Raw genomic sequence first — 26,945 nt, forward strand, 5'->3', positions numbered from 1 at the left:
TGTGTGTGTTTGTGTGTGCATATGTGTGTGCGTGTATAAGTGTCTATATACTGGCTGGTCATGTTACTGCACCTTCAGTTCAGTGTGCATGTAGAATGAAAGTCACATATCTTAGACTAGCTTGAAACTTTGCAGCCACATCATGTATCATGTCGTTTCTGATTGAGCAATGTGCTGTGTACACTGTCTGGTTTTTCTGGTCTTTGCCCATGGTGTCGGGCTTGTTCACTTGGGTTGTTCTCTTGCTGAACAGTACGTATTAAGAGAACAAAAAAATAAGTCAGTCCTTTTCCCCTTGGTCCTCATTTCAAACTGTGGATCCACCCAAGGAGATTAGAGGTTCTCTTCACTTCTGTTTGCCAGTTTTATGGAGCACGTTAAGTTTGATCACTAAGATTAACATTAATTTATTGTTAATATGTCAATGTACAAAAGAGTTGAGATGATTTAGAGATGGATAGAAAGCCAAAAGTGTAAATGTAAATGAAACAGCGTGTCTGCTTATTACATTAAATATTTGAAAATGTTTAGCCCTATGAGTATGAATATAGATGAAACATACAATATAGATAAGAAAAGTGTTAAACTTGACTTCTTGCCTCATGTTTTGCAGGATCTCGTCTTCGTCAGGAAGACTTTCCCCCCAGGATTGTAGAACACCCTTCTGATGTAATTGTCTCCAAGGGAGAGCCCACGACTCTGAACTGTAAAGCAGAGGGCCGGCCAACTCCCACCATTGAATGGTACAAGGACGGCGAGAGGGTGGAGACAGATAAGGATGACCCCAGGTCTCACAGGATGCTTCTGCCCAGCGGATCCTTATTCTTTTTGCGAATTGTGCATGGGCGCAGAAGTAAACCTGATGAAGGGAGCTACGTTTGTGTTGCAAGGAACTATCTTGGTGAAGCAGTGAGCCGGAACGCATCTCTGGAAGTGGCATGTAAGTAAACGCCATGAGCCTCATGTGCGCTCGCATTCCACTTGACATTCGTAAGTTCGGTTGTGTCTTATTGATGTGTAGAACCTATAAAGTAAACCAAATGAAATGCTATAGAACCTTTGCTTCTCTGAAGAAATATGGTTAGAGTACCATCAGTAAGGACTGCAAAAATTTTATTCACATTAAATTAGTATGAGGTAGTTTAAGGTCTATGCTATTATATCATAGCAATAAGACTTGCATGATGCTACTCTTATTGAAAATTTGAATTATTGATGAACTACATAATGGATTATCACTGTTGCTTATGTTAAAATCAAAAGTTCATGTACAACATGTCAGAAATGCAGACATAAATCCAATATTGCACATGATTCTGCTACTGGCATATATATATATGTATGTATGTACATTATACAGTACAAATAAACAGTAGATACAGAAGGGAGACTATGCCATCAACTATAATGGTAACTATTTTTTTTTAGTAAGCTTCATCAAAGAAGAGCTTTCTATGCTGTTTCAGAGTTTCTGATTTTTACTCAATCTTAATAATCAAAAGAGATAACAACTTCCTCTATTTGCACTTTTTTTTCTATTTATTTATTTGCCATCCCTGCCAACAGAAATAAAGATATTAGTTCCCGGCTTCTATTTAAGCAGAGACTCCATTGACTTTGTGGGTGGTATATGACAGACTGTTTGATTTTAGGATTGGGGTTGTGATTTAAGCTCTATATCTAGGTTGTGATTTAAGCTCTATATCTATACACTTTGCTCGTAGCTTTCTTGTTTTATGAAAAAGTTTCATGTGCTGTGAACTGTGCATGAGACAACAGCAAATGTTGTTTGTAGAGAAGGTGCTGGGAAGGCATTAGGGATCTTAGGTCCTCTTGCTGAGGTCAGTGCATTCTATGTGGCATCACAGCAGATTAGAAGGCTTATGTACAGCGAGTTGAGACTTGCAGCAACATGCCAGTGTCTTTGTAGCTGGAATGAAAGTAGTCTTTATCTAACTTAACTATCTTGGTGAAGCTCTTGCTCCCAAGCCATCTCTCTTCTGGTTTAGAGTTTCATTCCACAAACCACGAACTGCCCATGTTTCCCATTAATATACCTCTTTCTGAAACTTTTGCCCATATCAAAATATTTTATTGCTAAATTCTATCGATTTGGCCTTCCATGTTTCTGTATAGTGTGACTGGGATTGTCCTGCCGTCTTTTAAGGACTCAGAGCCCATCACTGCTACATGATTAAGGTGTGGCAAATGAACTAAGGAGGATTTCAAGAACAGATCTTGACACTTTGAACTTTTGCTCTTAAGAGATTCTTCTTCACTTCTAGAACCCTGCAAATAAACAGACATTTTTGATGAATGAAAAATGAAGACACTTTATTTTTTCATAAAATAACCTTTTTTTTCTATCCAGCAACCAAGAACCACTTTACTCTGTCTAACTTCACTTCAATACATAAAAGTTTATCAAAATTGGCTGGTAGTCTCTTTGTAGGAGAGTCATGAACATTACTCTTGGGTCATAGCTTTGTTAAAATTGATCCTCAAACGCATGCATCTTTTATTTCATCTGAAGGAATTATTGTCTTTCCTAATTAAATCATAAATAATGAATTTATTTTCAGAGAAAAATATTAAGGCATGATTCTTTCCCACATAATATGACAGTTGCATTTTTAATGTAGAAATAATGAACTTGAAGAAATGCTTAAATTACTCAAAATCTCAAAAGGAAAAATAAGACTTCCAAATTGCATTTTCTAGTGAATACAATTCTTTCTTTTAATGTCATGTCAACAGTTTGTGGCACTTGAAGCTATCAAAGATCAAATCATACTCATTTATTTCTTGCAATTTTTCCCATTACTTTGCCAGTCTTCTCTATGTTATTGTGAATTTCAGAACATAAATCTGAAATGCTAAACCAATAAATTCTTACTCTCCCCTCAATGTGCTAAGGGAAAGGAATAAAGAAGACATTCCAATCTATTGCCAGAGTTCAGAAAACCCTTCAGAGGACCAATATATAAATATTTTATAATAGATTAAATAGAGAAAAAAACCACTAGTTAAGTAATACAGGAAAAGGATCCTAATAAGGGCCGCATTATTTAAGCTCTGATGTTAATTGTATGTGATGCATTGGAGGAAAGCTGAAGTTGGACATCATGTTGCTATAGGGAAAGGAAGAGTTAAAGAACATATGGACCTGCTCGGCATCAGAGAGCTTGCTAGAGGCTGTTCGGAAAGAATAAGTGGGAAAAAGGGGGATGTGCTGAATCACACCCTCTATGTGGTTTCATTACGTGCAAGGGAGTCTTTGACAGAGAACTGGTGATTACATTACTGGGATGATGAATGGAGGTCAGAGGAGTTATGCTGTCAAGTAGCCCAGAAAAGGCTTCTTCTTACTTTTAAACTGAAAAGCAAAAGCTGGGTGAGAGGAGATGGTTAGAAATAAACCTGAGAACTCCACCGCGTGCCATGTTACTGGTTATGACCAGTTTTCAAGACGGTGTGCGTCTTTCAAATATTTTTGTGTCTCAGTTTCTGCATCTGTAGGTTCACCATTCATGAAATTAGAGTGCACACAAGGAACATCTATGCGCGTGAGGGTTCACTTGGGCTGTGTGCTTTGATGTGTCTGTGAGCTAACAAGGTTAACATGCTTAGTGCTCCATTATAAAATAGCTTCTTAAATTTAGCGAAGTCATTTCCAAATAAAGCTTGATGCCCCAGAGGTAAGGAAAAGTAGAGGAGGCTGTCAGCAGGGAACCTTTTCCTTGGATTAAGTAGTCACTGATCATGTGAATAAGAAAGGCATTTTGGTATGGGAGGTGTGGTAGAGAATAGGTGTCAGAGTAACAGGGAATGTCGACGTGACAAGAAAAAAAAATGTTTTCAAATAAAGTAGGTGGCAAATAAAAGCAACCAATGGTGGGAGGATACCGTGGGCTTAAGGGGTAGATGGTGGCACAGCAAATGGCTGTGTGGCTAGAAGGGAGCTATGCGTGCAGAATGGGGGAGCGATCTCAGCATCTCTACAACTGAGCGTGGATTCCTTCTACAAAGGAAGTTTGGAAGTAGCTCTGGGCTTTGCCCATAGCAAGAAAGAGCTTCCTGTCAGCCCTCATGATAAGCCATGATGACTGCACACATGTATTGTGTAGTGATTATTGATAAAGCAGTATAAAAAATTTTGATTCTTTTTGCTTCACCTTGATTTTTATTTTAAATGCTATATATTGTGTCTGTCATACGTGAAAATCAGAATTCTGAGGTTAACCATTAGTCATCTATCTTGATTTCATGTGTGGAAACCTTCTCTATGTTATCCTATATTCTTTCCTTCACTCCTGTTCCCTCTCCCATCTCTCTCTATCTCTCTTTCTCTCTGCCCTTTCTTCAGCAATATAGTGGGCAAGTGCAGAAAAGTAACAGAAAAAAATATTCATGGCCAAATTTTGCTATGGAGAGTTGAATCACTCAATAATTTTATTATTGTTGTGTGTTTTTTTTGGTTTTTTTTTTTTGTTTTAAGCATATTTAAGGGGAAAAGAAGAGTAATTCAGAAAGTTTTTTCAACTCACGTGAATTTGAGGTGGGTCTTTAGGCAGAAAGTGATTTTAAATGGAAAGAAAACATAATCACAAGGCACCAGCAAGAGGCCAGGCACTCGGGAAGTTAATAGGTGGTTTTCCAATGACACCTCCGGGAGCTCCAGGCACAGAGGTGCAGATAAGATTTCAGTTCCCAACAAGTGCTGTGTTGTATGGAGCAAAAGGAGTGGGAGGGCCTTTGCTGGGACCCAGCATAGCTGCATGAGATGCAGCCAGCCTGGTGGCCTCAAGAGATGGCAGCTGTAGCCCCAGGTGGTAAATATAGGACGGCAGCTTGATCTATCGACCAAGGGAAGAGGGGTTCTGGGCTAAATGAAAACTCATGAAAAATTGATGAAGTCCCCAGATTATTTTTTTTTTTTTCCGTTTCCCTTTCTCGACACTACGCTTGTGCAGAGGATAAATTAAAGAGGTGATAAACATTCTAAAGCTGGGGGCTTCTGGTTCAAAGTTCAGGGATACTTGAGAAAAAACGGCTTTGTTTTTTATGTTTTCTGTTTGTTTGTCTTTTCCCACTGTTTACTTTAAAGGCAAATACAGAACTTTTCAAATTGCCTTTGTTTTGGTAAGTTCAGAAAAGCTAAATCTAAATATTCAAATGAAGGCTTTGGGTTTGATCCTCAAGAGAAAACATACATGATTCCTAAATCCAGTTGGAGTATGAGTATGAATTCCATGAGGCAAGATTGTTTGCTCTTCGTTATTTCTTCTTCTCCTCCTCCCAGTACCCCTTTCCCCTAGTGTTCTCCATGTAGCGATACTCAGGCTCCGGGAACATAATTCACAGAAGGATAAGGTGCTGCATTATTTATAGATCACAGATTGCTAGAATAACAAGCTGCACAATAGTCCTGATTGTTTTAAATCTACCACTAAATTGCTATTTTATTTGTACAAAGAAGAATGGGTACATGCATGGATGAACTTTGCTGTGAGAGGGAACGGTTGCCCTGAAAATGAACACAAGGTGACCTGTTAACTTCAGTCCTACAAGCTGGCATGCATGGAGGTTTGCATGTGCTTCATTTTATTTTGACTGTGGGTAAAATTTATCCAGGTAGAATGGTTTTATTCTTCGTAAAGACTTAAGACAATTTAAATTTAAAAGAACTTAAATTTAAGCAATGCAGAGCTCCTTGAATTTTTTTTTTTTTTTTGCTTGTTTTCGTTTTGACGAATGGTTTTACTGTGTATTCCAGGGTGGTCTCAAACTCACAACCACCTTTCCTCAGCCCGTCAAATGCCACCACACATGACAAAAATTATTTAGTGAGATTTTATCAGTATAGCATGTCTTTAAAAGTTCAATATATATCTTTTGATGATTTTTAAATACATGTATTTGCAGGATGTCAACATCAACACCATAATCTAAGATAAACTATTTTGAAACTTAAAAGATTTTTATGCCAATGAACATGTAATCCCCAATCTTCAGAAACCTTCCTCCCTTAACTCAACAGAAATACTTACCTACTATCTGTCCCTATAAACACTTATGAAAGGTAATTCTGTGCAATAACTTATATACTTCTAATGCCTATAATTCAACAGAATGCCACATGCCAAGTCTCCTTTTACACATGGCTTTCTTTTTCTCATAATAACGTGAACATATCTTTCCAGTCTGACCAGAGGAGGCCAAAAATGTTCTATAATTACTTACAGTAGGCATACTCCTTTTGCACTTGAGCCAGTCTTTAGGAAAAAGTAGAAGATTTTTTATGTTTAATTCCTTCTCTATATAGGAGACAGAGACCCACATTGGAGCACCAGACAGAAATCTCAAGGTCCAAATCAGGAGCAGAAGGAGGGGGAGCACGAGCAAGGAACTCAGGAACGCGAGGGGTGCACCCACACACTGAGACAATGGGGATGATCTTTCGGGAATTCACCAAGACCAGCTAGCCTGAGTCTGAAAAAGCATGGGATAAAACCGGACTTACATAGAGGACTACTGAGAACTCAAGAACAATGGCAATGGGTTTTTGATCCTACTGCACATACTGGCTTTGGGGGAGCCTAGGCAGTTTGGATGCTCAACTTACTAAACCTGGATGGAGGTGGGCGGTCCTTGGACTTCCCACAGGACAGGGAACCCTGATTGCTCTTAAAGCTGATGAGGGAGAGGGATTTGATCGGGGGAGGGGGAGGGAAATGGGAGGCGGTGGCGGGGAGGAGGCAGAAATCCTTAATAAATAAATAAATTAAAAAAAAGAAATTATAACATCTTGTAATTCAGTGGCTAAGGACTAAGGTTAATTGCACTGCTGACATATTTTTAGTACTGAGAATGAAATTGTCTTTTTCTGAGGAAGTTCCCCAAAGCAAAAGCATCCTAGTTGTTCTTCATTAGGAAATATCCTTGCTTTTTTGTTCTTTGGAAGTTACATATACATCTTTGCTAACGTTTCATAAGCAATACTGTGTGAGAGAAAAATAGATTCTCAGCCTGAGGTAGCTTTGGGAATATCACAGTCTCTCAGCAGCCTTCTCTCTCAGACATCAGCAGTTGACTGTCTCAGTGGTTTAGGGTACTATGGCAAGGTGGCAGAAAGAAATGTCTCATACAAAATATACTTGAATTTTCTGTAGCTCTAGAAAGTCTATGGTCATATAGCCAATATAGGTCTGTTTTGGTAAACACTGCCTACTTTCTAATTCCTATAAAGGTTCTTCCTGAAGACTAATCACATTCTATATGCCTTATCTTAGAAGAAATCTAATCTTATGGATAGGTTTATTTTTTAATTTTACAAACTTTCTATAAAATTTTTCCAAAATAAAAACATCATATACTTATTAAAATTTTTTAGCTCGTTAATTTTAGAAGAGCACAGAAATTTAGATGGTAGTTCTTGATTTGGGAGAGAATTCATACAGAAACTGTAAGAATCACTGACTGTTTTGAAACAGAGGTTTGAACCCCGTTAGTACTAATTACTGTGTTTTTTTTCTTAGATTGCTTTGATTTTCTTTTTGTTCTTTAGTTTATTTTGTTTTGTTTTGGGGTTTTTGTCTGCTTATTTGTTTAATGGAAACTCTACTATTGTGTGATATCTACCAGAGAAGACTACTTGGACACATGTTTAAACCTTTTTTACCTAGCTAGCCAGAGGCTACATTGGGTGTTTGAGATCCCAGTTTACCGCCAGGTCTTTCTCAGACAAAAACCAGCTTCAATTATCAAGAATAGTCAGCGAGAAGCACAAATACAGAAGCCAAAATAGTAAGGCTAGTACAATTAGAGACTTTCCAAGAAAATTGATGAATTAGGTCTTTGTTTTCAATTTGGCTGGTTATAATGAATACATGCTTAGTTTTATTGCCTGAATGGTTCTTCCATCATGGAGTAAGGTGTGCTATGGTCTTAGGGCCTGTTTAAGCTACCAGTAAAAATAACCCTTTACCACTTGCCTGTTCATTGATGTAGGCTTCTTATATAACTGACCTTAAAAAATCCAGAATGTGAAAATGTGTCTGGATTATAAGCAGAAAGAAAAACCTGCATGGTGGATGCCATGGGAATACTGTGTAAAGTCTCAAGTATGACCTAGAAACTGGACTTAAATTAACGTTCAAGTATAAAAGCAACTCTTTTGTCATTCATACTTCTATCTGGAAATTAAGTCAATATCAAGACTGAAGTATTTAGCATTTCTGATGACAATAATTACATTTTTGTGTTCAGTTATCTTACATCTATATCTGTATAAAGACTTGAAATATCTTTGTTTCTTTTGATCACATAAGGTGTATTTGGTATAAATTATCTTGTGTGAATCTGCTTGCTTCATTTCTCTTCTTGCTTTTATCTGCTTGTTTATATTGAATGAGAACATTCGAATGTTTCTCATAACTCCTTTTCAAAGTCTTCATTGATTTCTTGAGTTGTTAGGAGTAAGGATTCACACATTTGATGGTCCCTTATTTTTGTGGAATTGTCATTCAATGGCAATATCCATCAACTGTGGTGGACAGGCAAGCTCTCAAGAACAGCATGCTCAAGGAGTTAAGAGTGGCCCAAGATGGCTTCTGGATTGCTAGAAGTTCAGCGAGGCCATACAAAAAAAAAAAAAAAAGACCTACTTTGGAGAAAACAGCTTTATTGGTTTTGTTATAGACTGAGAGCACAGATGGGTAGATATTGATGTTAACTAAATTTTTTTAAAGAACTTTCCCTTTTCTTTGAAGATATTAGGATTCCCCCTCATATGGAATACGTGTTGGCAGTAAAAGAAGCACACTTTTTGACTACATTGAAGAAGTGAGGCAGAAGAGTCTATGTTACAGGTTCCTACTTGACACACTGAGAGCTGCATTAAGTTGACAAATTAAGGCCATATTAGGAAAGGGGAGGTGAATTTCAACAAAGGATTGAAAGATTTTTTTAAATAAATTCATGCTCAGCAAAGACATAATTTAATGTGTTCTGTTTTCATATGACCCTTATAAATGCTATAAAGACATACATGAGCTGAGGTATAGATTTGAAAAAAAAGAGTCAAAAGAGTTTTTGAATGGATCTAGAGATGCTCTATGGCAAGATGATATAATACTTCAAAAGGTTTAGAATATTTATTTAAGTGGTATATGTTTATCATATTTATAGAAACAAAAACCAAACAGAGAAAACCATAAACCATAAGATTTAATGACAGTGTTAGTACTCAACAGAATGACATTGGACCTGGTCACAGGCACATGGTTGAAGAACTTCTACTATACATTGCAAATGCTAACGATTAAGAGGTCTTTCTGAGAAGAGAAAATAGAATGGAGAACTGGAGAACTTATGGCCTTGAATGGGAACTGAGTAGCGCATTTCTATCTTTTCAACACTAGGTTTTTTGTTCTAAGCATTTCACAATCACTATTTATTCAGTTCTAAAAAGAACTGTAAGATTTTTTTAACTATGTAGCTTTCTTATATATCTAAGATGTAAAATTAATTTGCTCATTTAAATATCTAAGTTGTAAAATTAACTTGCATATTTTCATACAGAACTTAGAGTTAAGATTTGAACCTAGCTCTCAAATATGCTTTCTTAATCAGTCTGCTTTGCCTACACATTGTTTAATTTAAACAAGAAAACAAAATCAGTCAGCACTTAGCGAAAAAAAATCATTAGTGTTGATTTTGGGTGTTTTATCCAGAAACCATGACATAATTGGGCGTATCCAATGGTGACCCCTGAAGAGGTGAGATGTGGTAGAAGGCACCATTTTTGTGTTGAGATTCTGTGTTTTATAGGATATTAAAGAAAAGAAACAACATAAAGTAAACTTTTTCTGTTTGTTTAATTATATTGACATTTGAAAGCTCATTAGTTTATTCAAGTAATTTGATTTTCTCTTTACAGTTTCTAGTTGTCGAATATCAGTATCAGGAAAATCCATCACTTTCAGTTGTTATTGACATGTTTGGAGGCTAACACATCTTGAAGATTAACAATTCAATTTATAAGATGAGTCATGTGTGATTTCAGATACAATGAGAAGTGGACCAAGTTTACAAAATAGGACTAATATAATGGCTTCTATGACTTACACTTTTTTAGAATTTTCTGAGTCATTAAATTCTTCAAATGATGTATATTTATACACATATTCTGGTCATCATTGTTTTTAAGTTCAATATATAACTAACTTCATTAACACTGGCCAATTTGACTTTCACATGATTATATATCTATTTTTCTTTACTGTGACATTTCTTTTATAATTAATTAATTTATTTTTATTGTTTTTATTGAGCTATGTGTTTTTCTCTGCTCCTTCTTCCTCTCCCTCCCCTGCTATCCTCTCTCATGATTCCCAGACTCCTAATTGGCTCAAGAGAGCTTGTCTTTTTCTACTTCCCATGTAGATTAGATCTACGTATGTCTCGCTTAGGATCTTCTTTGTTGTCTAGGTTCTCTGGGATTGTGAACTGTAGGCTGGTGTGTCTTTGTTTTATGTCTAAAAACCACTTATGAGTGAGTGAAAATCATATTTGTCTTTCTGGGTCTCAGTTACCTCACTCAATGATGCTTTCCAGATCTATCCATTTGCCTGAAAATTTCAAGATGGCATTATTTTATTTTCTGCTGTGTAGAACTGTTATGTAAATATACCAAATCATCTGTATTCATTCTTTGGTCAAGGGGTACTGGGCTTTTTTAGGTTCTGGCTGTGATAAATAATGCTGCTATGAACATAGTTGAGTACATGTCCTTGTAGTACGATTGAGCATTTAGGTATATACTTGAAAGTGGTATTGCTGGGTCTTGAGATAGGTTGTTTCCTAATTTTCTGAGAACTTTCCATACTGATTTCCACAGTGGCTGTACTAGTTTACACTCCCACCAACAATGCAGGAGTGTTCCCTTTACCTCACATCCTCTCCAGCATAAGTTGTCATCAGTGTTTTTGATTTTGGTCATTCTTGCAGGTGTAAGATAGAATCTCAGAGTTGTTTTAATTTGCATTTCTCTGATGGCTAAGTATGTTGCACATTTCTTTAAATGTCTTTCAACCATTTTATATTCATCTGTTAAGAGTTCTCCATTCAAGTCTGTACCCCATTTTTTATTAGATTATTTGCTTTTTTGATGACCAACTTCTTGAGTTCTTTGTATATTTTGGAGATCAGCCCTTTGTCTGTTGTGGGGTTGATGAAGATATTTTTCCCATTCTGTAGGCTGTCATTTTGTCTTGTTGATCCTGTCCTTTGTTTTACAGAAGCTTTTTATTTTCAGGAGTTCCCATTTGTTAATTGTTTCTTTCAGTGTCTGTGCTACCGGGGTTATATGGGTTATATTTAGGAAGTGGTGACCTATGCCAGTGCATTTAAGTGTACTTCCCACTTTCTCTTCTATGAGGTTCAGTGTGGTTGATTTTGTGTTGAAGTCTTCAATCCATTTGGACTTAAGTATTGTTTACGGTGATAGATATGGATCACTTTTCATTCTTCTACATGTTGATATCCAGTTATACCAGCACCATTTGTTGAACATGTGTTATTTTTTCCTTTTTATATTTTTTTTTTGCTTCATTGTCAAAAATCAGGTGGCCTTAGATGTTTAGGTTAATATCTGGGTCTTTGATTAGATTCCATTAATACTCCTGTTTGTTTTTATGCGAAGGCCAGACTATTTTCAGTGCTGTAGCTCTGTAGTAGAGTTTGAAGTCAGGGATGGTAATGCCTCCAGACGATCCTTTGTTGTATAAGATTGTTTTGGCGATCCTGGTCTTTTTTTTCTTTTCCATATGAAGTTGAGTATTGTTCTTTGAGATCTGTGAAGAATTTTGCTGTGATTTTGATGGGCACTACATTGAATCTGTAGATTGACTTTGGTAATATTGCCATTTTTACTATATTAATTCTAACTACCCAAGAGCATAGAAGATATTTCCAGTTTTGGTGTCTTCTTCAGTTTCTTTCTTTAAAAATTTAAAGTTCTTGTCATACATGTCTTCCACTTGTTTGGTTAAAGTTACTCCAAAATATTTTATGTTATTTGTGGCTATTGTGAAGGATGATTTTTCTCTGACTTCTTTCTCAGCCTGTTTATCATCTATGTAAAGGAAGGCTAATGATTTTTTTTTTTAGTTAATCTTGTATCCTGCTACATTACTGAAGTTGTTCATGAGTTGTAGAAGTTCCTTGTTAGAATTTTGGGGGTCACTTATGTAAAATATCATATTATCAGTAATAGTGAGATTTCAACTTCTTTTCTGATTTGTTTCCCCTTAACCTCCTTTTGTTGTCTTATTGCTCTAGCTTGAATCTCAAGTACTATATTGAATAGATATGGAGAAAGAGTACAACATTGTCTTATTCATGATTTCAGTGGGATTGCTTTAAGTTTCTCTTCATTTAGTTTGCTGTTGGCTGTTGGCTTGCTGAACATTGCCTTTATTTTGTTTAGATACATTCCTTGTATCCCTGCTCCTTCCAAGACCTTTAACATGAGGGAATGTTGTATTTTTGTTGAAGGCTTTTTCAAAGTGTGACTTTTTTTTCAGTTTGTTTATATGGTGGATTACATTGACTGATTTTCATATGTTGAACCATCCCTGCATCTCTGAGATGAAGCCTACTTGGTCATGGTGGATTATTTTTCTGATGTGTTCTAAGATTCAGTTTTCCAATATTTTACTGAACATTTTTTGCCTGAAGAGGAAATCTCAATACTGAAGATCTATGTCCTAAATATAAAATCCCCCTCATATGTAAAAGGAATTCTACTAAACTTAAATCACACCTTAAACCCCACACACTATTAATGGAAGACTTCAACACCTGACTCTAACCACTGGACAGGTCTGTCAGACAGAAAATCAACAGAGAAATAAGAGAACTAACAGATGTAATCAATCAAATGGACTTAATAGACATCTATAGAACATTCCTTCCAAACATAAAAGAATACATCTTCTTCTTAGTACTTCATAGAAACTTCTTAAAAACTGAACACATACTAGGTAACAAAGCAAACCTCAACAGACACAAAAAATTGGAATAACCCCTTGTATCTTATTAGATTACCACGGTTTAAAATTAGAATTCAACAGCAACATTAATTTGAGAAAGTCCACAAACACATAGAAATTAAACAATACTCACCTAAATCACTGATGGGTCAATGAAGAAATAAAGAAATTAAAGACTTCTTGAAATTCAACAAAAATGACCACACAATCTATCCAAATTTATTGGACACAATGAAAGCAACATTAAGAGGAAAGTTTATAGCCCTAAAGGTCTACATCAAGAAGCTGGGAAAATCCTACACTTAGAGTTAACAGAACACCTGAGAATTCTAGAACAAACAGAAGGAAACTCACTCATGATGACAAGATTGCAGGAAATAATCAAATCGAGACCTGAAATCAACAAAATAGAAACAAACAAACAAACAAACAAAAAAACAGTACAAAGAATCAATGAGACAAAGAGTTGGTTCTTCAATAAAATCAACAAAACAAACAAACCTTTATCCGAACTAATGAAAAGGCAGAGAGAAAATATCCAAATTAACAAAATCAGAAATGAAAAGGGGGACATAATCACAGACATGGAAAAAAATCAAGAGAATTATTGGGTAATACTTCTAAAACTTGTATCCCACAAAATTGGAAAATTTAAAAAACGGACAATATTTTGGATAAATATCACTTACCAAAATTAAATTAATACTGGATGAGCAAATTAAATAGACCTATATCTGCTAAAGCAATAGAAACAGTCATCGAAAATCTCCCAACCAAAAAAAGCCCAGGACCAGATGTTTACAGCACAGAATTCTATAAGATTTTCAAAGAACTAACATCAATACTCGTCAAATTATTCCACACTATAGAAATAGAGAAAAAATGCCAAATCCTTTTTACAAGGCTGCAATTATCCTGATACACAAACCACACAAAGATATTACTAAGAAAGAGAATTACAAACCAATCTCACTCATAATGACTGATGCAGCAATATTCAATAAAATACTGATTATGCATCTTTAGTTTTTTAGATTTATAAAATGATTCAATGTTTTCAATATAAAATATCTGAAATATTAAATATCCATAGTCAAATTATAAAGGTTGACATGTACTTAAAAATTTTGTTCCAAGTAGATAAACGCTGTAAAGTACTAAAAAAAAAAAAAAAAAAAAAAAAAAAAAAACCCTCCAAACACCACCTCCTGAAACAAGAATAAACAACAAAAACATAGTTCCTGAGATTTGGTACTATAAATACAAACCAAAATAAATAAAATGATAAATTTGATTTTATTAAAAATAGAAATTGTTACACTCTAAAATGTTACATTCTACTTAAGAAAATAAGAAGACTGCTTTCAGATTGAGATTATATAGATATATACATGTGTACACATTAGATAAATATCAAATGACAAAGTACACTTGGAATGAAAAAAAGATGTGCCATAAATGAATACATGTTATGCATGACAGATAAGCACAGTGGAGGACATTACTGTCCTTAGGGAAGTACAGATTGAGACCATCAGAAAAGATACACTGATCTTTCATCACAGAATTCCTTTAAGGATGCAGAGAAACTGATTTGTTCCTGCATTACTGAATGGCAAATGTGACTTCATGGTAATAGAGTTTGATGGACTCTAAAGGCACTGAATTTTACTTTCCCTTCTATTCCACAACTAAGCATTTATCTCAAAGAAATGATGGCATGCACACAAAAATCTAGTGTTTGGTTTTTATTCCTAGTTTTACTCTTGATTGCAGAAGACAAGATAGTACTAAACTGTTCTTCATTGAATGACTAAACAGAGTAATCTGTATCCATACTATGGAATACTACTCAGCAATAGAAAGAATTGAATTATTGATACACAAAATGATGCAAATGGGTCTCATGGGTATTATGGTCCATGGAAAATAGCATTTTAAAGGGCATTTCAAAAGGCCACATGCTATATAATTCCATATTCTGAAGATCACAAAATTATGGTGATAGAAACCAGATTAGTGGTTGTGAAAATGTCAAAGATGTGGGAGTCAGGAAGGAATGGTTATGACCTATAAAGGATATTCAGAGGAGACTATAGTGACAAAATGATTTTAGATCTCTGCTGTTATGGTATGTCCTCTAATGTACAAGATGACAATGAAATAGGACTTCATACATTCATGATTTTGTGCAAAAATTATGCAAAATTTGATATTACAACATAACTAACAAACGAGAAAGTTAAAATGTGATCAAAACACATAATAGTATCTGATACATGATATAATAAATAGATTTTACCATATCACTGCCATAGAAATCCTTTCACTAAGCCATTTGAAGTTTAAATTAAGCTAGCTTGAGTCTGTGCTACTAAAACCACTCATGGTTTTGAGTATGGTTTAAATTCATCATTAAAACAGGAAATACATGAGAAGACAGCTATCAAGTATATACGGTGATAGGAAAAACTGAAAGAATCAGAACTATTGATCCTTGAACAAAAGTCAAATGAGGACATCTTTGGGTCCCCTAAATTTTGCAAGAACTCTTTAAGTGAATGGAAAGTCAATGATCTGCATGTGCACTGAGGAGACTGTGAAGGAACAATTGTTAGAAGGTGCAGAATCACAGCTGTGTGGGTGGGGAGTGTGGTGGACCTTCTTTTCTTGGACCTTAAGAACCCAAATATTAACCAAGGCCAGTAAGGTGTTGTGGGAGATGAATGTAACATGTGAAGTATGTTTTTCGATTTTGTATGGCATCACCTTGTATATTCCCTCTAAGGAAAATGAATCTTTGGGTTAGGGAAACATGTCGCAAGCCTTAGAACCTCATGCCCTATTCATTTGCAAAATAATACTCATTACTTCCCTCTATATGCAAGAAATTCCACAAAGTGAAAGTAATTCTTAATTTTTTTTCTTTTTCTTGTCATCTCTCATGGCAAGGCATCGGAAAATTCCCAGGAAAATTATGTGCCCCTCTTACATATCTTATTTTGAAATCCTTGGAGAGTATAAGCAATTAAATTAATTACATTTTGCAGGCTCTCCCTTCATTTATAATATATAATTGCCCAGGATCCACATGTCCATATTTAAGAGAAGCTTGATAGAAAGGCTGATTTATTTTTGCTTTCTGGTGAGTCTGCTTTAAATATTCCTAAAGACAGGTGGAAAATGTTGTGTTTAATATTCATTTAGGATTTCCTTTCTGAAAGCAGCTGTTATTGGGAACCTCTCGTTAAACTGAGTTACCTGTAAACTGATCAACTTAAGAAAGCCTTCCTGAGTACTCAGTTGATTCTTGAATAAGCTGATGATGCATATCTTCAGATGCATATGTCATTAATAGAGATGTAAGAATCTCAATTCACTTTGTCTTTTCCGTTTTTGACACATCATAAGAAAAAGCTTTATTAATGAAGTGTCCATTGGTAATAACCCATAATATGCTAGACTTTCTTCTTCTATCAGACGACATGCAAATGAACTGTTCTATTTCTGTGGAGAAAGAGAAATGAGGAGTGGTCTAGTTAATCACACTTGAGGGCTGCCCTAGATGTCTTCTGGGAAATATGATCATTATTCATACTTATTTAAGGGTCCTTACCCTGTGCATAAGAAAATCTCCCATTCATTCCATTTGGGTTTGATGTTAATTACAGGGGCATTAATGGGAGCTTCTCATACAAAATGAATGTGCGATTACACCACTGGATGTCCGTAAGAAACATCATTTGTGACTCAGGTAACTTAAACATCCAAGTAGTTGCTGGTCTGTTGTTGGAACCATAGAGAACATTTGTGTCTGCTTGATTCAGAAAATTTTTTTATAGATGTGAGATGAAATGACTTAAGAAAGCCCACAGTAGATGACAGGAAGACATACAGCTACAAATGAGGTAACGAAAAGCATCAGTCATCAATATAAGTGAGCTGAAGACAACAGCTAGACCCATCCACATTCCTGTGAATTTGTCAATCCTTTTAGCTTTATGCATCCATTTCCTTAGATTATGATAATGTGACTGGACTAGATCTTTTCTTCTCCAGGAAAGAGGAAAACAAGGGAAGTGTCCTACAGGGCCAGTGTGCAACTTCTGACTGAGTATGCGGGGGAAGCCAACAAAACAACAACTACAAAACAAAACAAAACCACAGCACTGTAATTTCCTTTGAGAAGTTGAGAGTTATCAGCACTGGATGTCAAGTAAATTCAATAGCAGTTCTGTTGAGCTTGTTCCCTTAGTTGCTGTAAACACTTTATTGCCTATCAGGATACTATTTCTTTTCTTTTTCAGTTTTTGTCCATGTGACCTCCAGTTGACAACAAGTAATTGATAATGTCTTGAATAAAATGAGGTTTTTCCTTAATCTTACTTGTCTTTTGAAGAATTAACTGTTCATGTGTGCATGTACGCACAGCCCTTGTTCACCTTGTGGCCATGGAATTAAGTCATTTTTCTTTTCCAATCACCCATGCAGGTCTAAGGTAAATTGTTTTTTGAAAAATTATTTAAGTCTTGAGCCAATATTTCTTGTCTGGTGAAGCATAATATGTACAGATATAATTTCCTAGTATATTGGTTAAGTTCTATTTTGTTTTTTCTTAAATGCGAAATAAAAATAACATTAATTTTTGACCTATTTATTTGACTTATATTTTTCATTTTACCTAATAAAATTTATACTTCTATTTATCAAAGGACTAATCCAAATAAAATGATTATACCAAAAGTTTTCATATATTAAATCAATATATTTGTTTTCTCTCAGACACACATTATTTGAAATGGGAAGACCATACTGATTATTATATATAAAATGCTATTATAGAAATCGTTTAAGCTTGAGAAGCATTCTTAAATTTCTTTTCAAAAGCACATACAATTTTTCCACTATTTGATTTTAGTAATTATTAGTATTTTATTCTTAATATTCATAAGTACTCTAGGGTAGATTTCATTCTGTTTAATATTTCAATAAGCAATAAAAACACTACACATGTAAACAACTGTACTTCAGTTGAATCACATACTCTTTAGACCAATTTTTTAAAATTTCTTAAAACATTTAGGAAACACAAATCCCAGCTTCAACACATGTTCTGAAAATATATATATTCTAATTTTTAAACTTATTTAATAAATTCTTCCAAAATATAACATTTTGGTATGTTGTGTAATACCTTAGTTTTAAACATCGTAGAATAATAACCATGATAATAGTTAATGATAATAATAATAATGATAAAAATGCTGCTGCAGTACTACAGAAAAAGTTGATGGTTAGTTTTCTGTTGTGATATTTTTGTGAATAGTAGGCCATCTGCCAACTTTTTAAACCAAACTTAACCATTCAGTATTCCTTAATAATTTTACATGGTAAATTAGCAGGAATAGTGCCAGTTCATGAACTAATTAGAATTGTATCACCCTTTAAAATGAATAACACGACTTCTGGAGAACTTAAAGGTATTTTATCCTTCATTCTTCAAAGACATTTATTTCAATAAAATGGCCTTTCAAATTCTAATGACCACGTTGAAACTTTTTTGTTGATGTACGTAATATCAGCTATAAAAAGGGAATTGGTTTACATTATTCAACTAGTTTCTTTTACCTATAGCACGGTCCTCACTTGGTATGACCTCTGGAGTGACTGTTGGCTTGAGTGATGTACTTAATGAGATCTAATGACATCATGACCCTGACCCCTTCATGGCCCTTGCTCCTCTCATCCATCTTCCTAACCCCACAGGCTGTGAGTCGCTGTATAGAATCAGGATTAAACCTGTGTGAATAAACAAGTTCAAGAGTTTTCTGCCTCAGCTGCTGGCGCATGTCAGTGGCAAAGGAAGACATAGAGAATTTAACACCGGTGATGTGCCTTAGGCAGCGCCATGAATCCCGCTGAAGAAATCACCCCTGTTCTGTTCAGTGTTGTGTAGCTAATCTCCTAGCTTGACCCATTCCTGGACAGTGGTGGCAGTTGGCCTTTCTAATCACATAGCTGTTGGCACAGTCAATGAAAGGCTGGCTGATCTATCACTTATCCAGTGTTACACATTACTAGAGCTTTTATCTCATTAACAGTGATTAATGCTTGAGTGACACACACTTGTCATGTAACCGTTCATATGCAGAGATGTTGAATACCTTCTCCTACATAATGAGGGAAGGGCATTCAGAGAGAACGTTATCATCAGGACCAAGCAGCCTGATTTTCAAATTCTCATCCCCAAGTGGCTTGATAGGTGTGTGAAAAAGCTCTATTCTGATTCTGTCCACTTTCTGGCTCACCTGTTTCCTATAATTGTGATATAAAGATGTCTTTACAGACTAGAACTCTAAAGGGGAGAAATGAATAATTGTCTGGTGTGCAAAAGACCAGAACAGAAGGAACAGACATTACAAAAGAGTATGGTTTCAATATCTTAGCCTGAGTTGTTTTCCTTGTGTAATTTCTCCTCAGGTCAGTTTTCCAAAGTTTCACTGAAGACACCTGGGATAAAGGGAGCTGTTCTATTCTTGCTGATGGCTATGGTTCTGGCTTTATCAGTCTCACATTTGACAACTTCTTCCCCTTGGCCATCTACATTATTTGATAACTTGACCAGTCAGTAATTAAACATATTTATTTAGTTCAATGGGTCAGAGCTATTGTGACGGATGGAAAATTACTGATGGATTATCAATTTCAGTCCCTGTGACATCTGGCCTCTGTGTAGTTCATCATCTGAGGACTCATAACACATTTGCCTGGACAAGAACATGCTGAGCTACCTGTGAGATCAAAGAGATGGATATTGGAAACACTTTACTCTGAATTAATAAGAGGGTGCAGAAATTAAATGAGTTCTGCACCTATATTTGAAAATCTGAGAGCACACTATTATCAGGCTGGGGAAGAATCAACTGATACCCCCAAATTGCTCTATTCATTGTTTTGTGTTGTTTTTCATCATTTCTTTACCAGGTTTGCTTTGGAATAGAAGATAAACTTACTTGGAAGTATGGTAGTAATGAGGATGCATGTAGAAAGGTGATGTTTTCTAATTGCTCCCTTTAGAACTTGTATTTTGAAATATTTATTACACTTATTTTGTTTTGTGTGTGCATGTTTGACTGGATGAGTGTGCATGCCACAAGGCACATATGGAAATCAAAATAAGGAAGTTGACTCTGACTTTCTAACATGGTATTTATGGGGATTAATCTCGGCTCATCAGGCTTGGTTGCCAATGCCTTTTCATACTGACCATCTCTCTGGGCCTTTGTTTACATAATTTAATGAGTTGCAAAAACAACCTTGAGACTCTTAAAGTTTGAATTATTGAAGGGACCAGATCACCAAGCTGAAACCGCAAATCAAATACCATATGTTTTAATTGTCAAAAGCAAGATTTCAAATAAAAATTTTAAAACTCTTTACCTTTCTCTTCTCTTTTCATTTCTCTGTAGGCTGAGAGGTTCTTTTCCTCTTAATGAAATCTAAAAAGAATAAATCATTCTTGGAAGTGCCAACATAACAAGAAGATATATTTTAATGTAATTGATGTTTACAATATTATGTGTAAAAATTAAATATTTTTCCATATTCCTATTTTGATGTCCCCCAGAAAACTACAAGTACTATGTGATTGATTTTAAAACAATATGATTCAGGCTAGGAAGTGTTTTTATGTTTTTTAAAATAAGAATTACTTGATTCAGTCAATTAATGTAAATATTTATTTTTTTAATGTGAATTATTTTTAGATTAAAAACCTTATTGATACAGTTTTATATGTGTCAAAGTTTCTTTCCATCAGGAATATGATGTGTTAAAGTACCATGAACTACCTCATAGAAAGGGCTCTGATCACCAGTTAGCTGACAAAGACTAATACATTAGCTATTTAATGCATATGAATGCTAGTTAGACTCCAAGGATCTCTGACAATATGACTATGTTAGTGCTGTGTGAGTTGGTCAAAAAAGACATAGGAAGGATAAGGACACACAGAAATCTATTTTTAAATTTGACAGTTTAAACATTCTTCAGAATTCACATTGGCATGTAAAGATTTTTACACAAGGATATTAACCTGAGTTCGAGAGAAGCTGTTTTATTACACTGCCATTTGTGCTGTACATGAATCAATTTGAATCCGTAATTTTGAATGACTTTCATTATGGATTGTTTTTTCCAATACATCCTATCTAGTATCAGTTGTTTCTTCACTTATATAATTGGATCACTATTTTGTACAATCAACACTTTATATTTATATTTGAATTCTATTTTCTTTTGTTTAAAATTATGATAATGAACAGGTATAATAGAACAACTTGTTTAACTTGTGTCTTCACTGACATTTATTCCAAAGTGTTTCAATACAGCTATTTCTTGTTGGGAAGAATATTTGGGGAATAAGTGGAGAATCTTTAAGTCTATGATGTTGATTCAATAATTTATTACTTTTCCTTGCTCATCTAAAATGATTTAGGCATTGAGGAAGCTATAGAAAATTATGAAATTTCTAAAAGAGGTGCTGATAGAGTCAAGTGAAATCACATCACACTTCTTACCTGAAATTCATATGACAATGAATTCTTCAAAACTCATTATATGATATGGTAGAACATCTTTTGAGTATATGCCCAGGAGTGGTACCACAGAGTCTTGAGGTAGGTGGATTCCCAGTTATCTGAGGAAGTGCCATATTTATTTCTAAAGTGACTGTACAAGTTTGCACCCCCACCTCCCAAGTGTTCCTCTTGATCAACATCCTCACTAGCATAAGCCGTATTTCTGTTTTTGTCCTTAGCCTTTCTTAAAGTTTTAAGATGGAATCTCAGAGATATTTTGATTTGTATTTCCCTGATGGCTAAGGATGTTGAACATTTCTTTAAATGCTTCTTGATAATTGGATATTCCTTTTTGAGAATTCTCTGTTTATATCTGTACCCCATTTTTAATTGGATTATTATTTTTTTTATGTCTAGTTTCTTGAGTTCTTTATATATTTTGGAAATCAGCCCTCTCTCAGATGTGTGGTTTGTCAAGATATTTTCCCATTCTGAAGGCAAATGTTTTGTTCAATTGATAAAGTCCTTTACTTTACAAAAGCTTTGCAGTTTCATGATGTACTATTCATTAATTGTTGATTTTAGGACCTGCACAATTCTGTTTAGGAAGTTGTCTCCTGTGCCAATACATTCAAGGCTATTCTTCATTTTGTCTTCTTTCAGGTTATGTGTATCTGGTTTTATGTTGATGCTCTGATCAACTTAGACTTGAGTTTTGTGTAGGGTGATAGATATGAATATACCGGCATTCTTCTGCATTCTGACATTCAATTAGACCAACACCATTTGTTGAAGATGCTTTCCTTTTTCCAATGTATATTTCTCACTTTCTTAATGGAAAATCTACATATGCATTTATGTCTAACCCGATTGTCAAAGAGGCCGTGCCCAGCAACTGATGGGAAGAGATAAAGAGACACACATCCAAAAATTAGGAAGAGCTCGGACGATCCTGGGGAGTATGGGGAGGAAGACAGAGGGGTCAAGAGATACCCTTCCTTTGACCAGAGAGAGTTTGTTTCTGAAACATATCAAGTGTACTCATTAAATCAGATTGTGAGTTTAAGATCTTGTTTTATGGAGGTGTAATTCTGTTGGTCTGTGGGGATGAAACAAGTAACTATTATTAAACCTGAAAATTGTGTGGGTCCATACGTGTAGAGAGAGCAAAAAACCAAAAGCCCGCTCACCAGCTGTGCTACCTGAAACATGTGCAGAATTTTTTCTTTTAATTTTAAATTTCCACCTAGTTCCTCCCATCTTTTTAGGCTGTCTGTATACATTTAATAGCCATTCAGTCAGCTATGTAAATGAGCAATCAATGCTTACCCTAAGTGTGGGTTTTATAGCTTGTCTTTCATTGTCCCTTTCACTTCATTGGGATTGACATAGGTATTATGCAAGCTTCTTATTCATTTTCATATTCCAATACTAACAATGTGTAGGAATTAGTAAATTATCAGATTAAAAATCATAGCATTGCTACACTAATAGAACACTCATAAAGACTGTGCACCGAGAGGGTAAAGTCCAATTCGATATCTTTTTTATGGGGATGACAATATAAAAAATGAACCTGTAATGCCTCCCCCAAGGTTCTCTGCTCAGCTCTCTTCCACATGTGGCATGGTGGTAATATTACAAGCACTGAGGTATTAAAAGAGTTTTGTCTTGTGTTCGTTCATTCTGACAGGCCAATGACATAATGTCGACTAGCCACATCTGATAGATTTAAAATTAAAGCAGAATATTCTGCCTTTTATTTTTTTGCTTGTACCTAATGGTGCTTGAGTCTATGTGGTATTTCACTGCCTCCAATGAGCATGCTCCTGTTGGAAGTGCTTGTGAGGGTTGATTTAAGGCTGTAGATATTGTTTAGTTTGGACTAGGGTACAGCTAGGGGCAACACTTTTGATTTGTATATAGTAAACCCTGGGTTTAATCCCTAAAAGTATGGAATAATTAAGAGTAACAACAAAGGATTGCCAAGGATCTGAATGTAGCAATGGCCACAAATTATAAAAGATGACACACAACTCTTTGTTTTTCTAGTTCTACTTTTATCATAGAATTTATATTTAGTGGTGTATAAGGACAAAAATATATATTCTACAGTGAATGTTTAAGATTCTATGTAGTTCCACAATTCAAAATGATTGTTCTCACTGAATCCATGTTCTTTGGGAATTTGGGTCTGGTTAATTCTAATGAGTGATACTTATTTTATTGACAAGGTTTTCTTAAATAATGAAGTTTACATAAAAGGAAACAAATCTTTGCAGGATCATAAAGCTGAAAAGCATTTTAATGATGTAGTTATTTAGTTTGTGTATGTGAGTCTGTGTGTCCACAGTGAGTTTAACTTGAGGATATTTCACAAAGGTATATATAGAAGTATCACTTAGAAAAGTGAAGACAGAAATATAAGATCTTCTTTTATTTGATTTTTTTTCTTGACCTCAAAATACACAGTGCTGTGAAGAAAGGTGACAGCTGTGTGTTTGCCTAAGGTTTCATTTCCTAGGGAAGTTTTTTCTTTTGTGACCTTTTCAATAAATCAAAAGTTTCTGTCCTTTGGCTACATAATTCAAAATGATTTATTGGACTAATAATTTTGCAAGTGTATGAAAAGAAGTCAGAAGACTGAAAAGTAATTTTTTTACTGTTGTTGTTAGAAGCATTTGGAGATATCATTTGTTTATTTAATAATTTATTATTTATTTGATCAATGCAATCATTTCTAGAGGTTATTACAAATGTAGCATGTTTCAGCCTGTATTAGATGAGATCCTGTATTGTCCATGTGCACTAATTTGCAAAGCAAGATGTGAATACATAAAATTGTTAATACTTACCAACAATGAATAAAAAAGAATAACATAAATAATAATGTTATAAGCCAATATTTCATAGATGAAGATATACCAATATATGTATACCCATGAAGGAACAGAGAATAACATACATGTGTACACAAACGTTGAGCCAGGAAAGAACAGTGCTTTGGGTACAGTCAGAGTCTGGGGACATAGGAGTGGAAGTTCTTCACTGACTTATGGAATTAGATGGAACCATGTTCCCATATGCAAAGCAGGGTTTCCTTGACAAGCACTCAGGACTCAAGTCATTATGAGTATAGTTAGCCCACCTCAAAAATAAAGATGACATGATATCACAAGATCTTGTAAGAATGGTTTGTGATGTGAAACAAAAAAGTAGATGACACTACAGGTGTGTATAGCATCATCATGTTCACTTTACATAAAGGGAACATTGACTTGGAGCTGTTACATTTTATTTCAGTCATTAACTTGATAGACAATTCAGTACTTGTTTTACTTAGGCTGTCACTTCCACTTGCAATTTAAAATAAGAAGAAATTTATCCATGGCAAATTTTAGCTTCAAGAAGGTTATATATTATTTCCCCATACATTTTTTACTTGTGGTGACACATGGAATTATAATAGAATTTATGCCAGATTTCCATGCTTATGAAGAAATATGTTAACTATGGTTAACTAACATAAGCTGTGGTCTGTCTGCATGATACCATGGTCAGAAGAGTGTTTCTGGATTTCACCTCTGCTTGCAACTGAGGTAAATCCAGGTGATTCCATCAAAAGAATTAGTTTGCCTCTAAATGTCAGTCATGACAGCTTTCAACATTTATGTGGGCTTGTTTCATTTATCATGGTTGGCTTTGTTAATTACTTTATATTTTAATCAGATATGTGGCTATATTTTTAGTATATCAGTGTTAATTCTGCTCTAGATCTCTATAAACTGCTACTGAAAGGCATTCACTGTTCCCACTTTATGACAAAGAAAAGGCACATGAAACAGCTAAAGAAAAGAGATGCTGACCAAGCTAAACTGTATAGTTGCACTGAGGTCAGTGGGCTTAATCAAAGGTGCCCTGTATGAAATTAAACATGTTATCATGCGGCTATAGGAAATAAAATTACTTAAGCATAAGAATGGTTCTTCCTTTTATAACTATAACCTGATTTTAATACACATTTTTTTCTGATGTTTAATGTATAATGATTTACACAAAGTTCTCTTGTAGTTCAAATTGGTTAACAGTTGATTTTGAGGGCATAATTACAATTCTTATCATAGAATATGTTACATAAACCTGTCACAGAAACATACCATGAGTATTCCTTCTACTTATACACTTCTAGTAATCTTTTGACTTAGAAGACTATAGTAAAACATGTTTTCTGTGTCTACAGCCTACAAATTCAAAGCCAGTTATGATTATTTATCCAGCTCCCAGTGATTGCACACATTTGACCCTAAACGACAAAATAAATGAAAGCTCTTTTTCAAAGTAATACAATCAGTTCAAAAAATATTGTGCTAATAAAGTTATGCATTCTAATTGAAAGATTGATGGCAATCCATTTAGTAGTTACTAGGTTATTTGTGACAGACAGATGCAGAGTAACCTCATTACAGTCAGAATTGTGATGACTTGTAGCTGAGGGGGAGGAACATAACATCCAATTCCCAGAACCTATGTGGAAGATGATTTAAAGGGAAATACATGGCCATTAAATATAAGTTTGAAGCGGTTACCTCAAGTATTATTATAAAAGTGATGAAGAAATCATCTGTGTGATCCCTAATTGGCCTACTCAAAATTCACAAATGAAACGCACAGATCCCAATTTGTGTAAGAGAGACTCAGGAGCAAGCTCGGCAAATAAGGCTAACCTTTGTGGTTTGCTATTTCAGTTCATATTTTCAGATGATTTCCTCTTGATCATTAAGTCTGTGTTAGTTTATTTCAGACATCTCTGTCCACAATCACCAGTGTGTGATAAATTATTCAGCACTTTTCATTTGTGTGTTCACTAGGAGTTCAATGTCAGGCTTTCAGCATGAGTTCTCAGGGGAACTCTGCCAACATTTTAAAGTTATGTACCAAAGAAAAAGAAGGAATATGAAGGGACATAATTATTTTCTCCTTGTTGAAATTTTTGTGGGATATATTTCATGTATGACTAATTTTGAAATTCCCTTTGCTTGAATTATTAATTATAATGTAGAAATACTGACTATAAAAGCTCCATCTTTCTCTCACATTGCTACTGCCTTATTTTCACGTCTCTAAAATTTCAAACATTCATAAATATCTTCACAAGCACAATTTTTATTTCAGGGAACCACAGTGTAGGGCAGTCTCATATGCAAAGCCACTTTGTTTAGTCACCTCTTGTATGTAACGCCATCTAATTCAAGTCCTCCTGGGATCTTTCAGGTTAGATTTATATTTTCCTATTCTCTTAAGCATAGTGAAC

General features: G+C 34.9%; 1 protein-coding gene across 12 annotated transcripts in view; it reads left to right on the top strand.

Annotated features, from left to right (window-relative positions):
* Robo2 (roundabout guidance receptor 2) overlaps nucleotides 1-26,945 on the top strand; it is a 1,182,575-nt gene that overhangs the window by 717,409 nt on the left and 438,221 nt on the right. For all 12 annotated transcript variants that reach the window (XM_026786840.1, XM_026786841.1, XM_026786863.1 and 9 more), the window contains exon 2: nucleotides 614-940. In XM_026786840.1, the coding sequence (XP_026642641.1) occupies nucleotides 614-940 (327 nt within the window). The remainder of the gene's footprint in view (nucleotides 1-613; nucleotides 941-26,945) is intronic.

Source organism: Microtus ochrogaster, chromosome 2 (genome assembly GCF_000317375.1).
Source record: "Microtus ochrogaster isolate Prairie Vole_2 chromosome 2, MicOch1.0, whole genome shotgun sequence".
NCBI lineage: Eukaryota > Metazoa > Chordata > Mammalia > Rodentia > Cricetidae > Microtus > Microtus ochrogaster.